Source organism: Hippocampus bargibanti, linkage group LG07 (genome assembly GCF_051943395.1).
Source record: "Hippocampus bargibanti isolate YZ-2025 linkage group LG07, ASM5194339v1, whole genome shotgun sequence".
Lineage (NCBI taxonomy): Eukaryota > Metazoa > Chordata > Actinopteri > Syngnathiformes > Syngnathidae > Hippocampus > Hippocampus bargibanti.
In genome coordinates this window covers 3,327,148-3,342,125 of record NC_142740.1, presented here as the reverse complement: position 1 = coordinate 3,342,125, position 14,978 = coordinate 3,327,148, and the positions used below count along the sequence as shown (strand labels likewise).

Here is a 14,978-nt window from a genome sequence, read left to right as displayed (position 1 = left end):
AATGATGAATATGATTCAAATAGTTCTGAAGAGGAAAGCATACATGTTTGCAATCGATGAAAGAATTTATTTGTGCCATTTTGAGGCAACATTGGGGGAAAATCTCTCACCCAAAAAAAGAGGCACAAAATGGCGACCTCCTGTGGCCACCTCCGTTTCCACAGGCTGATAAATTCCTTATATGGAGCTTGGACGCCCTCTTCTGGCGGCTTTTGGGTGCAACACGAGGTCCCCAGACCAAACAAGTACAGCAAAAAAACATTGACGTGATGGAAGGACCGCAACAATGCATCTTTTTTTACGGTCAAGGGCGGTCCTTTAGTGACGTCACGTACGGACTGGTCACCAACTCAAAAACAAGACTTGCTGAATATTCCGCGGATTCACATCTAAATCCAAGTTAAGGGACTGAATCCGTTTTTTTTTTTGGCTTTTGTCTTTTTAATATAAAATTTCTCAGCAATCGCAACCTCGAACCGCATGCTGCTTCACCCAAAACAAAAACAGCGTTAATTTCCGCGCTTTTGACTCCCCCCCCCCCCCTCCGAATGAAATTCCAACGCTTCCAAAGGAAAGGGAAGAAGCGTGGTGCCGACACGTTATTGACGCCGCAGGCAAGACGCGACATGTCAGGTATGAGGCGGACAAGACCAGAGGCGCCAACGCCGCGCCTGTTTTGTCAGGACTTGAAGTCGGGGGCGCATTGCGCCCGCAGCGCCTGTCAGCGCCACAGGAACGCCGCAGCTGGTCCGGGCGGGCCTGTCGGGACCTGCGCCTGCACGGGAACTTTGCTTGCTCGCGTGTCCACAAGGGGGAAGACGTCGTAGGAGGGACGAAATGGGAAGATGGACGCCGCCGGTGACTTTTCGCTTGATTTCTTTTCAACCCTTTTGTTTTTTTTTTCCCCCTTTGGTACTTTCCCGTGTTCCATTTTGATTGCAACTTTCTTACTTTTTGATGGACATTCTTACATCATTCCTTCCTTCTTTTCAACCTTCCACTCTTCTGTACATCCTGCTTGACCTTCCTTCCTTCCTTCTGTCTCATTTTCCTTGTTGCTTCTTTTCATGTACAGTCAAACCTCGGTTTTCGAACGTCTCGGTTTTCATCCCATTCGGTTTTCAACCAAATACAATTAAAGTCTCGTTATATCGATATTCAAGGGAGTCCGAAAAAATATCGATATAACCGGGACTATCGATATATCCGACCCTGTTTGCATGTCATTTTCTCCGTGCGTGCATAGAAATAGTATCGATATAACAGGGACTATCGATATATCCGATATCGATATAACGAGACTTTACTGTATGTCATATTTTGTATGCCCCCGGTATACAACCGAAATTCGGTTCTCAAACAAACTGAGTGCATCTGAATGCATCACTCGACTACCCTGTGCTTCCTTATACAGTGACACCTCAACTTACGAACTTAATTGGTTCCCAGACAGAGTGTGTAAGGCAAAAAGTGTGTATCTCCAAAAATAAATTCCCATAGGAAACCATTAAAATGGGAATAATCCGTTCCCGGGTTTCCATAAAATTTACTTTTCAACTAAATAAGCCTTAAAACTACACAAAACATACCTTATTCTATGTATAATAAATGTGTTCTTGTATTGTAATGAAAGAAATACACTGCGTTGTATCATAAAGTCACTTTATTTACATTTGTGATGGTCATTTATGGCTTGATGGAATGGCGTTGGAGGTTGAAGGTCAAAGGGAATTGCTGTTTGGAAAGAGAGGCACATTACATGACGAATGTAATTAAAGAAATAAACTGTGCTGTCAAATAAAGTTTTATTTACCTTTTTGATGGTCGTTGATGGCTTATGGAAGGAGAGTCACCTTCCATAAGGACTGTTGGTAACTTAACCTCTGGTGCTGTTCGGTCGTGTGCTTCCGCCGAAGATCACTCCGCCAGCCGTGGTGGGTGTGTATTATGAAAATAGTGCTTATTATAAGGTTTAATGTTCATAAATTTGACGTTTGTAAGATGAAAGGTTTGTAAGATAAGGTGTTTGTAAGTTGAGGTCTCACTGTACGTCACTTCCTTATATGTCACGTCTTCTTCATTGTCTCATTGTGACCGACGCATTAATATTGTTGTTGTTTTATTTTTGCGGAAATGCAGACATATTTGGTTAAGATCTCCTGAATAGTATGATTTTAAAGCAAGCAGAGGATGGTTTGAAAAGTTAGTGTGCCCTGTGATTGGTGAGCAACAAGTTCAGGATGTCCAAAGACAGCTGGTATAGGTGCCAACACGCCCCGTGGCAGACAGAGAGAGATCATTTTTATGTACAGATGTTAATGTTGATGTTAAAAAATGGTGAAAATAAAACATGACAGTTAGTTTTAATAGAATTTTACACATGACCTGCTCTATTACTAAGTTTTTACCCGGTTTATGCTGTGAAATAGTTACGTTGTTTTCTAGACTTTGAACGGATTAAGATTTTTTACATTGATTTTAATGGAAAGTGCTGTTTCGGTTTTTGAACAAATCGGTTTTCAAACAGGATTCTGAAACGGATTGTGGTCGAAAACAGAGGTATGACTATCATTTCTCTTGCTTGGTTTCCAACATCCCGTTTTTCCTTCTTTTCTTCCTACCTTCCTTCCTTCTTTCATTCTTTCTTTCCTTCCTTCCTTCCTCCCTCCTTTGTTCCTTCCTTCCACCCTTACTCCCTCCCTTACTTCCTCCCTCCTTTCTTCTTACCTCCATCCCTTTGTTTCTTCCTTCCCTCATTCTTTCCTTTCTTCCTCCCTCCTTTCCATCCTTCCTCCCTTTCCATGCTTCTTTCCTTCCTCCCTCCTGCCTTACTCCCTCCCTCACTTCCTCCCTCCTTTCTTCTTACCTCCATCCCTTCATTACTTCCTCCCTCATTCATTCCTAGCTATTCATTAATTCCTCCCTTCTTTCCATCTTTCCTCCCCCTTCTTTTCTTCCTTCCTCATTTCCTCCCTTCCTTCTTCCTTTCCTTCCTTTCTTCCTCTTTCGATCTTCTTTCTTCTTCTTTCTATCCTTCCTGCTTCCTTCCTCCTTTGTTCCTTCCACCCTTACTCCCTCACTCACTTCCTCCCTCCTTTTCCATTTTCATGTTCATTATTTTTATTTTTATTTTTATTTTTATTTTTATTTTTATTTTTACGTTTATTTTTATTTTTATTTTTATTTTTATTTTTATTTTTATTTTTATTTTTATTCATTTTGATTTTGATTTTCATTTTGTTTTGTTGTATTTTAATTTTTAATTTATACTTTTTTTTATTTATTTTTATGTTTTCATTTTTATTGTAATTTGTATTTTTATTTTTATTTTTATTGTAATTTGTATTTTATTTTTTATTTTTTTTGTTGTATTTTAATTTTTAATGTATACTTTTTTTTATTTATTTTTATGTTTTCATTTTTATTGTAATTTGTATTTGTATTTTTATTTTTATTGTAATTTTTTTTTTTTTTTTTTGTATTTTAATTTTTAATTTTTAATTTTTAATTTTTAATTTTTAATTTTTTTAAGTTTTATTTTTTTTATTTTTTTATTTATTTTTATTTTTTCATTTTTATTGTGATTTGTATTTGTATTTTTATTTTTATTGTAATTTGTATTTTTATTTTTTTTGTTTTGTTGTATTTTTAATTTTTATTTTTTATTTGTTATTTGTTATTTGTTATTTTTTTATTTGTTATTTGTTATTTGTTATTTGTTATTTTTTATTTTTTAATTTTTTTTATTTATTTTTATTTTTTCATTTTTATTGTGATTTTTATTTTTATTTTTATTTTTATTTTTATCAGTGATTTAAAGCCAGCAATTTTTCCACCCTTCCCTTCTCCCATCCAACTTTCCTCCACCCTCCTTCCTTTCTCGCCTTCTTTTCGCTCTGCTTCACTCCCTTGAGAAAAGTTCATCAAAAGGCGTCAAAAGAGCAACTTTTAGCCCTGAATCGCCATCATTCAACCCATTAGCATTAGCTGTTAGCGCCGAGCGAACGAGCGCATATTTGTGCTGATAAGTTTGTCGCTGGAGGGCAGGGATGGTTGCGCGGTGGTGTTCTCCTCGCACTACGACCGGGTGGGTGCGAGCCAGCCCGGAATTCTTGATTTCATCGAAACAAACTAGTAGAAAGATTAGATCTTTTCTCCTCGGCTCTCGTGCGTGCGTGTTTGCGTCTTTTGTTTTTAGCCTGCAGCGCCACAAAAAGCCGCCAAACAGCCTGTCATTATTCTAAACACCATGCAGAAGAAGACCATGCCAGCCAAATTAAAAAAACAAAACAAAAAAAAACAGATTCAATCCCTTTTCTTGGATTTAGATGTGTAGTTTAAACGTTTGGAATTGTGAAAAATGCAAAAAAAAAGGTTGAAAACCAGTTGGGATAGCCTTCATTTTATTAATATTCAATAATGTAAATGTATGTTTTAACTTCATTCCTGATTTCTACATTTCGCTACATTTTCTTTAGATGCTTTTTTTTAGAATTTATCTAGCTTTTTTTTTAGAATTTTTTAGAATCTATCTATCTATCTATCTTGCTAGATAGCTAGCTGTCTGGCTGGCTATCTATTAGCTATCTAGCTAGGTACCTGGCTGGCTATCCATTTGCTATCTATTAGCTATCTGGTTAGCTAGCTAGCTATGTGGCTGGCTATCTAGCTAGTTGGCTGACTGTCTGGCTGGCTATCTATTAGCTATCTAGCTAGATACCTGGCTGGCTATCCATTTGCTATCTATTAGCTATCTGGTTAGCTAGCTAGCTATGTGGCTGGCTATCTAGCTAGTTGGCTGACTGTCTGGCTGGCTATCTATTAGCTATCTAGCTAGATACCTGGCTGGCTATCCATTTGCTATCTATTAGCTATCTGGTTAGCTAGCTAGCTATGTGGCTGGCTATCTAGCTAGTTGGCTGACTGTCTGGCTGGCTATCTATTAGCTATCTAGCTAGATACCTGGCTGGCTATCCATTTGCTATCTATTAGCTATCTGGTTAGCTAGCTAGCTATGTGGCTGGCTATCTAGCTAGTTGGCTGACTGTCTGATTGGCTATCTATTAGCTATCTAGCTAGATACCTGGCTGGCTATCCATTTGCTATCTATTAGCTATCTGGTTAGCTAGCTAGCTATGTGGCTGGCTATCTAGCTAGTTGGCTGACTGTATGGCTGGCAACCTATTAGCTATCTAGCTAGATACCTGGCTGGCTATCCATTTGCTATCTATTAGCTATCTGGTTAGCTAGCTAGCTATGTGGCTGGCTATCTAGCTAGTTGGCTGACTGTATGGCTGGCAATCTATTAGCTATGTAGCTAGATACCTGGCTGGGTATCCATTTGCTATCTATTAGCTATCTGGTTAGCTAGCTAGCTAGCTATGTGGCTGGCTATCTAGCTAGTTGGCTGACTGTCTGGCTGGCTATCTATTAGCTATCTAGCTAGATACCTGGCTGGCTATCCATTTGCTATCTATTAGCTATCTGGTTAGCTAGATAGCTATGTGGCTGGCTATCTAGCTAGTTGGCTGACTGTCTGGCTGGCTATCTATTAGCTAGCTAGCTAGCTTTCTATCTATTTGAGTTACTTCTGGGTTGAGTGAACGCTGACACATGTGAAATGGTTGCCCCCCCACGTCTAAGTTGCCATCTTGGTTTCTCCGTGGAATCTGAAACTTTTCCGCCTCATTTAGCAGAGTGACGGTGGCGTGCCGGGGGGACGGGGGGGGGGGTCCTGACGGACGAATGAAAGTCGAGACTCGACATTCACTTCTAGGAAGGATGGATAGAAAGACAATGGAAGGAAGGCAAACCCAGAAGGATAGAGTTGGAGTGCTACATAGCTTAGCTAGCATAACATACTTTCCCGCCCTCCTCCATCTTGTTTTCCCCCCTTTAGGCCTTTCTCAAGATGAAAGCCGGGCTTACTTTAATTGCGGCTGCGGGCTTCGTTTTTATGGAGCCGCTCGGAAGTACCACAAGGCTTTCCATCAGACATCTTCGAGGATGCCCCCCACCGCCACCACCACCCCCCCTGAATGTGTCTGTGTGTGTGTGGATTCAAGTGGCTGCTAATCACAGTCCTGTTATTGAACCACCCCCATTTTGTTTTGCCAAAGGGCAAAACAAAACAGGGTTGGGTCGGTCCAGTTAACAGGTGTTACTACACCCCCCCGTGTCCATCCGTCTTTTCGATTGGACCTGCCGTTGGGATAGTTTTGAGCTTTTTAAAATTCCAACCGGGACCTTGTTCAAAAAGTAAGAGAGCGTCAACAGAGGGTAGTGAACAGTTAACCTCATGACTGGTATCGTGCGCGTGAAACTTTACAGCCCGACCCTGGCATGACACACTGCGGACATTTTGTCTCTGTCGTTTGTGGCTTCTGACACAACCTTGAGCGATGGAAAATTTGCTAGGTTGGTTTAATTCCCGGCAAAATAAATACATTAATAAATGAATAAATAACCAAGTAAGCAAATAAATAAATAAATAAATGAGTAAGTAAATAAGTAAATAAAAAAGTTAATAAATAAGTACATAAGTAAATAAGTACATAAGTAAATGAGTAAATAGGTAAATAAGTAAATACGTAAATAAGTAAATAAGTATAAGTAAGCAAGCAAGTAAGTAAATAAGTAAGTAAATAAATAAATAAATAAATAAGTTAATAAATAAGTAAATAAGTACATCATTAAATAAGTAAATAAGTAAATAACTACAAGTAAGCAAGCAAGTAAATAAATAAGTAAATAAAAAGGTAAATAAATAAGTAAATAAATAAATACATAAGTAAATAAGTACATAAGTAAATAAGTACATAAGTAAATGAGTAAATGAGTAAATAGGTAAATAAGTAAATAAGTACAAGTAAGCAAGCAAGTAAGTAAATAAATAAGTAAATAAATAAATAAATAAATAAGTTAATAAATAAGTAAATAAATAAGTACATAAGTAAATAAGTAAATAAGTAAATAAGTACAAGTAAGCAAGCAAGTAAGTAAATAAATAAGTAAATAAATAAGTAAATAAAAAGGTAAATAAATAAGTAAATAATTAAATACATAAGTAAATAAGTACATAAGTAAATAAGTACATAAGTACATAAGTAAATAAGTAAATGAGTAAATAGGTAAATAAGTAAATACGTAAATAAGTAAATAAGTACAAGTAAGCAAGCAAGTAAATAAATAAGTACATAAGTAAGTAAATAAATAAGTTAATAAATAAGTAAAGAAATAAGTAAATAAGTAAATGAGTAAATAAGTAAATAGGTAAATAAGTATATAAGTACAAGTAAGCAAGCAAGTAAGTAAATAAATAAGTAAATAAAAAGGTAAATAAATAAGTACATAAATAAATACATAAGTAAATAAGTACATAAGTAAATAAGTAAATACGTAAATAAGTAAATAGATGGGATGTTTAAATAAACAAACAAAGATATACATACAACATACATAAAAGAATAAATACTAAATACGTATATGCATAAATAAATAGATACATAAGAAAATAAATATATTAATAGATAAATAAATACAGTACGTACATAAATAAATAATTACATGTATAAATAAATAAATAAATAACCAAATAAATAAATAATTGTATAGATAGATAAATAAGTACAGAAATAAATACATAAATAAATATGATTTTTGGGTAAACAAATACATTGATAAAACATCATGAATAAATAAATATACACATACATAAATATCATTTTATATTTTATACATTTAATAAACAAATAAATAAATACTAAAATAAATACATCAATAGGATATTTGCATAAACAAACAAATACATAGACTGTAAAGTGCCTGAGAGTTTTGAAAGGCGCTTATAAATGAAATGTATTATTATTATTATTATTATTATTATTATTATTATTAGTAGTAGTAGTAGTAGTATAAAAAATATATAAATAAATACATGAATAAATGAATAGGATTTTTAAATAAATAAACAAATAAATACATGTGTAAATAAATACATAAATATATACATAAATAGGATATTTGCATAAAAAAACAAATACAGACTGTAAAGTGTATGAGAGCTTTGAAAGGCGCTTATAAATGAAACGTATTACTATTATTATTATTATTATTAGTAGTAGTAGTAGTAGTAGTAGTAGTATAAAAAATATATAAATAAATAGGATTTTTAAATAAATAAACAAATAAATACATGTGTAAATAAATAGCTAAATAAATACATAAATAGGATATTTGCATAAAAAACAAATACAGACTGTAAAGTGTCTGAGAGCTTTGAAAGGCGCTTATAAATGAAACGTATTATTATTATTATTATTATTATTATTATTATTATTATTATTATTATAGAAAATTTATAAGTAAAAACATGAATAAATAAATAGGATTTTTAAATAAATAAAAAAATAAATACATGTGTAAATAAATAGATAAATAAATACATAAATAGGATATTTGCATAAACAAACAAATACATAGGCTGTAAAGTGTATGAGAGTTTTGAAAGGCGCTTATAAATGAAATGTATTATTATTATTATTATTATTACAAAAAAATGTATAAATAAATACATGAATAAATAAATAGGATTTTTAAAGAAAGAAACAAATAAATACGTACAATAGATAAAATTGAATACATAAATAAACAAATAAATGACTGAATGAATACATAAAAAAAAGAATACATACATAAATAAACAACACTTTGGAATAAACAGATAAAATCGAATAGATAAACAAGTAAATAAAAATTGCAATAAATGAATAAATAAATGAATTTTATGACATTTTTTTTTCTTTTTTTTAGTTCCGCATTTTTGTCTCGACTGGATTTTACTTCATACCTTCTTACATGTGCCCCTCCCCCCTCCCCCTCCAATCCGGTCACAGTACTCCACAGAACTGAAGAAACTCTACTGCCAGATCGCCAAGACATGTCCCATCCAGATCAAAGTTCTGACCACCCCGCCGCAGGGCGCCGTCATCCGCGCCATGCCCGTCTACAAGAAAGCGGAACACGTCACCGAAGTGGTGAAACGATGCCCCAATCACGAGCTCAGCCGCGAATTCAACGACGGTAGGTTGACTCATTTGATTTTCATCCGCCATTTTGAGTCATCATGGCGTATTTAGCTCCGCCCTCCCCCCTGCAAAACAGGTCAGATCGCACCTCCGAGTCACCTGATTCGCGTGGAGGGAAATAGCCACGCCCAATACGTGGAGGATTCCATCACCGGGAGGCAAAGCGTGTTGGTGCCCTACGAACCGCCTCAGGTGAGAATACGGACTTTTTGTTGCCTTTTCGGGGATTTGAGTGAAAATTAAATAAAATAAAAGAATAAAAGATAGCTTGCTAGCTAGCCAGTTAGATAAATAGCTAGCTAGCCAGATAGCCAGCCAGCCAGATATCTAATAGATAGTGAGTGAGGTAGAAAGCGACATAGCTAGCCAGATAGCTAGCGAGATAGCTAGCTAGCTAGCCAACTAGATACGTTTTGCGCTTTATTACAGCTTCAGCTGTTGTTAAAGCGCTATCTAACTCAATATTGTATTTTGGACAGCCGCCCCCATTTCAGGCTCAGATAACTTCAAACCCATATAACTTAGGAATTTACTCTTTTTTTTCTGATGAAAGAGTCTAAGGTTTCTTACGCTGCATTGAATGTTTATGTAGTCCTAAAACTGAATATTCTGTAGGTCCTGGAATTTGAGTGAAAATGACAAAAACCCTGGCACTCGAGTGGACATATTTTGGCACATCGTCTGGCAGTGAAGGAGTTAATCTGTCACTTATTTTGTCGATTAATCAATAAGTATTAAATTTTAAATGAACAAATTCACTGATGTGCCAAAATGTGTCCACTACAGTGCCAGGGTTTTTGTCATTGTCGATTATTTTGTTGATTAATCGATAAATATTGATTTTTAGATTATTAATAATAATAATATGATTTCATTTCTAAGCGCCTTTCAAAACTGTCAAGGTCACTTTACAGTCACAGGATCAGTCTTTCCGCGGGTGAGCAGCGGCAGCCACATGCGCCAGCGTTTAGTCAACCCGGAAGTAACTCAAATGGATAGGAAGCTAGCTAGCTAAGAGATACTGGAGTGTACACATTTTTGTATATTGTCTAGTAGTGAAGGGTGATTTATATACTTTATTTCCGACGCCAGAAATTGAACAATGGAATGTAAAAGTGATGACATTTTCTCACAAAATCACACATTTCAAAATAAAATAATGACCTCACTTCCTGTTCCCCCATCAGGTGGGCACGGAATTCACCACCATCTTATACAACTTCATGTGCAACTCCAGCTGCGTTGGCGGCATGAACCGCCGACCCATTCTCATCATCGTCACCTTGGAAACCAGAGAGTAAGCGACATGGGCTAAAAAAAAAAAAAAAAAAAAAAAAGCTAAAACGAAAAATATGACATCAATCAAGCAGAAATGATCTTTTGAAGTCTCCATTTTGAGAACTGAACCATTCAATTGAATAACATCTAAATGAATGCAGCTAGCTAGCTAGCTTCTTTGTGAGTGATAAGAGGAGTTACAGTGATACCTTGGTTTACGAACCCCTTTGGCTTGCGAACTTTTCGGTTTACGGATGTTAAATTTATGAACATTTTACCTTGGCATACAAACTGTTTTTCGGGATACACACGGAGCTGACACAATGAGTGATGTGTCGTTTGCGAGCGAGCCCGTTCTCCTAACAACTAAAATGGCAGCCGGCTTGTTTTGGTCCTCTATTCCCCGCCCCCAGTCGTCCGTTAAAGCCACGTGATTGGTCAAGATCGCAGCAGTGAGGGGATATGGTTTAAACATTAAAGAGACAGGCAGACGACAAAGACAGAGAGTGACAAAATGGATAGAAAACAAGTGAAATTTGGACTGGTTTCAACATAGATAGTTCAAAGGGAGAGTGTAGACTGCAAGGTTAAAATATCCCATCAATCGGGCTCCACAAACAACCCGCATAAGCCATCTGTACACTTGATGCAAAAAGCTATCAACCCAGCTAAACAGAACACAATTGATGAGGAACTAGATAAAATTATCGCAGAGAAAGCGCCACTCCATTCCATCAAGCCATCAACGACCATCACAAAGGTAAATAAAACCACTTTATTATACAGTACAGTTTATTTCTTTAATTATAATACTACAGCACATTTATTATACATAAAATAAGGTATATGTTGTGCAGTTTTAGGAAATTAGAAAGTAGAAAATTATGTTTTATGGGGACCTGGGAACGGATTATTCTTATTTCAATGGTTTCCTATGGGAAATTATTTTTTGGGATACACACTTTTGACCTTACACACTCTGTCTGGGAACCAATTAAGTTCGTAAGCCAAACTATCACTGTATTCAATTGGTGAACATCTAAATGAATGCAGCTAGCTAGCTAGCTTCTTCGTGAGTGATAAGAGGAAGTACTTTTACAGATTTTTTTTTTTTTACAACAATGGATGATTTTGTACTCATTTTAGGTTCTAGTTTTTAACATAAAGTATGAACAGCTGCCATATTTCTTTATCCTCATGATGTGTTTGTGTATTTGTTGTTTGTAGCGGTCAGGTTCTGGGCCGCCGCTGTTTCGAGGCACGCATCTGCGCCTGTCCGGGCCGCGACCGCAAGGCGGACGAGGACAGCATCCGCAAGCAACACATCACGGACGTCACAAAGAGCAGTGAGGGTACGAAGCGCCGTAAGTAGAGCTTTGGCGGGGTGGGGGTTGGGGGTTGGGGTTGGGGGGCGCTTTGGTGAGGGGCTTTCTTGTGCTTGCGCTTTACTGCCGCAAAAGGTGGAATCGAGTCGGCCTTGCAGGTATTACGCCAAAGCCGTTATCTCTCTCTCTTGCGATGTGTTTTTCTGCCTTTCACACTTCCAGGCTGGGACGAGACCGCATGTGTCATAAGTTGAGTGAACGCTGGCGCCTGTGGCTGCCGCTGCTCACCCGCAGAGAAAAAAATATCCTGACTGTAAAGTGTCCTTGAGAGTTTTGAAAGGCGCTTATAAATGAAATGTATTATTCTTTTTTTTCTTTTTTCTTCTTTTTCTTCATTTTATCTTTTCTTTTTCTTATTCTTTTTTCCTTTTTTTCTTCTTCTTCTTATTATTAAAATATTTGTTTCCCTTTTTTTTCCTTCTTATTATTAAAATGTTTTTCCTTTTTTCTTCTTATTTTTTTCTCCTTTTTCTTTCTTTTTCTTATTCTCCCTTGTTTTTCTTTTCTTTTTCTTCTTATTATATTTTTTCTTTTTTTTCCTTTGTTTTTCTTTTCTTTTTCTTATATTTTTTCTTTTTTTTCTTTTTTTTTATTCTTCTTCTTATTATTAAAATATTTGTTTCCTTTTTTTCTTCTTTTTTCCTTTTTTTCTTCTTATTATTAAAATGTTTTTCCTTTTTTTCTTCTTTATTATTTTTCTCTTCTTTTTCTCTTTTTTCTTATTTGTTTTTTTTTCTTTTTCTTCTTCTTATCATATTTTTTCTTTTTTCCTTTTCTTTCTTTTTTCTTATTTTTCCTTTTTTTTTTTTCTTATCATATTTTTGCTTTTTTTTCCTTTTATTTCTTTTTTCCTCTTTTTTTCTTTTCTTCCCTTTTTTCTTTTTTTATTCTTCTTCTTCTTATTATTATTATTATTCGTATTATTATTATTATTATTATTATAAAAGCCAATAGGCCAGATTTGGTCCCCCCCCCCCCCCCCCCCCCGCCCCAGGTTTTTTTTGTGGCCCACAAAGCCTGAACCAAAAATGTCAAATTGTCATGTAATCCAAAATAACAGTCAGTCTTTTCTACTTCTAATTTAAAAACTAATTATTCATAAAAAAAAACTCCAACACACGCATAAAAACACTTCCATGCTGTTGCCAAATAAAACAAGCAAAAAACAAGGTGTCCGTCTCACTTGTCTGATATGTGACGAAAGTGCTGCTAACGTTCGCTAGCTAATGCGCTAATCGCGGATGTCAATGCTAACTGTAAACAATCGCAACGTCTTTCAAAGTGTGCATTCATAGCAAACACACCAGACAAAGTAATAGTAGTAGTAGTAGTAGTAGTAGTATTGTTACTTAGTCGGTATTGTGTAAATACATTTGTATTTACATAATCCAAAGGTAAAACTACAGTCGGTCTTTCAGTCGCTGGACAACGTAAAATAGAAAGTGTATCGCCGGAGCAACATCCGGTGTGCCTTTCACAGTAAGATATTCGATTTCCGAACGATAGCAGGGCTGGAAATTTTAAAACACACAAAAAAACGATACGTGGCTACTCAAAAGCCAGTATATTACCTCCAGTCATTCTGGGAACTAGTTGTTTGAAAAATTCCTTCTTTTGTTATATTTGTAAGGGACTTGGCGTCGTTTATAAATTCCAATGGTGGTAATTCGGCAGGTTGTTTCCCTTCTTCCGGTTGTAATTTGCTGTTGGGCTAGAACGGCAAGATGGGAGGAAGTTGAAAAAAAATACAAGCACGTGTAGTAAAGTCACATTTTATTCACGACTTACCAAAAAAAATCCTACAAAATAAAGGCTTGTGGTGACGGTCTTATGCAACTTTTGCTTACCTTTTTTTCCTGCCCTGCCATAGTAGACCGGAAACACTAGCGTGTCCAGCTCTTATCCGCCGTTTTACTTTTCCAGCCTTCCGCCAGGTGTCTCACGGCATCCAAATGTCGGCCATCAAAAAAAGAAGATCCACGGATGAGGAGGTGTTTTGTTTGCCCGTGAGTTCCTCCTCCTCCTTTTCCACCGTTCGAACCGAGTGCCATTTTTTGCCCATTTGACAACATTGTCCTTGCAGATAAAAGGACGCGAAATTTACGATATTCTGGTGAAGATTAAAGAGTCCCTGGAGCTGATGCAGTTTTTGCCACAACATACGATCGAATCGTACCGGCAGCAGCAACAGAACCTCTTACAGAAACAGTGAGTTGAAGCAAACATTATAATATATATATCGAAAGAATACTATTAAGCATTTTATAATATTTATATATTCATAAGCAGCAGGTTAGAAAGACAGAAATTGAGATTTTTGTCATCAACTACATAATGATGTGTCGTTCGCGAACGAGCCGGTTCGTAGAACCGAATCTCTGATGTGAACGAAGAGAGCCGGTTCCGAACAAGGAGCCGGAAATGGGAGCCGAATTATTATTATTTTTTGGTCCTCTATTCCCTGCCGCCGGAACACATAGCAGTGAGGAGAAGGGGGAGGTGGTGTCAAGGTAGATAGGTGGACATGTTATCACATTATGCTATTATTATTATTCAATTATAATATTTTTACTAGTTGGTATGATAGCATTATTAATATGAAGAGCAAATTAATGACATCGGATCATCACAGCAGAGTAACCACAGGGAAAGTGAAAGTTGGTAGATGCTCTCTGCGCACTTATAAATAAAAATATTTGATATAGTGTATTTTTTTCATAGGAATAATTCTTTTTTCACATAGGTTTACACGATGTTTTGGTAGTTAATTAATTTAAGCAACAACAAAAAAAACAAAAAAAACAAACTTAGGAGCCATTTGGGAGCCAAAACAGCCAGATCTTTTTTAGTGAGCCGAGCCAAAAGAACCGGCTCTCTGAAAAGAGCCGGAATTCCCATCACTATAACAAAGTTGCGCAGGTGGCTGTTAAAATGCCAGCCAAATAGCCATCCAGCTAGCCAGCCAATATGTAGCTAATAGATAGCCAGCTAATATTTGATATAGTGTATTTTTTACATGAGTAATTCGTTTTTTACATGATTTTTTTGGTAGTTAATTTAAGCAACAAAAAAAATCAACAAACTGAGGAGCCATTTGGGTGCCAAAACAGCCAGATCTTTTTTAGTGAGCCGAGCCAAAAGAACCGGCTCTCTGAAAAGAGCCGGAATTCTCATCACTCAAGCATAAATATTTCCATACCTTCTTCTTTACCTTTTTCTCTTGTGTTAG

At 35.9% G+C, this 14,978-nt stretch overlaps 1 protein-coding gene across 3 annotated transcripts in view; it reads left to right on the top strand.

Annotated features, from left to right (window-relative positions):
- Window positions 1-14,978, top strand: part of tp63 (tumor protein p63) — a 76,362-nt gene that overhangs the window by 35,568 nt on the left and 25,816 nt on the right. For 2 of the 3 annotated variants that reach the window (XM_089001859.1, XM_089001861.1), the window contains 6 exons: window positions 8,895-9,081; window positions 9,163-9,278; window positions 10,274-10,383; window positions 11,592-11,728; window positions 13,673-13,755; window positions 13,833-13,957. In XM_089001859.1, coding sequence (XP_088857985.1) covers window positions 8,895-9,081; window positions 9,163-9,278; window positions 10,274-10,383; window positions 11,592-11,728; window positions 13,673-13,755; window positions 13,833-13,957 — 758 coding nt within the window. The remainder of the gene's footprint in view (window positions 1-8,894; window positions 9,082-9,162; window positions 9,279-10,273; window positions 10,384-11,591; window positions 11,729-13,672; window positions 13,756-13,832; window positions 13,958-14,978) is intronic. The other variant, XM_089001860.1, reaches the window with a different exon arrangement.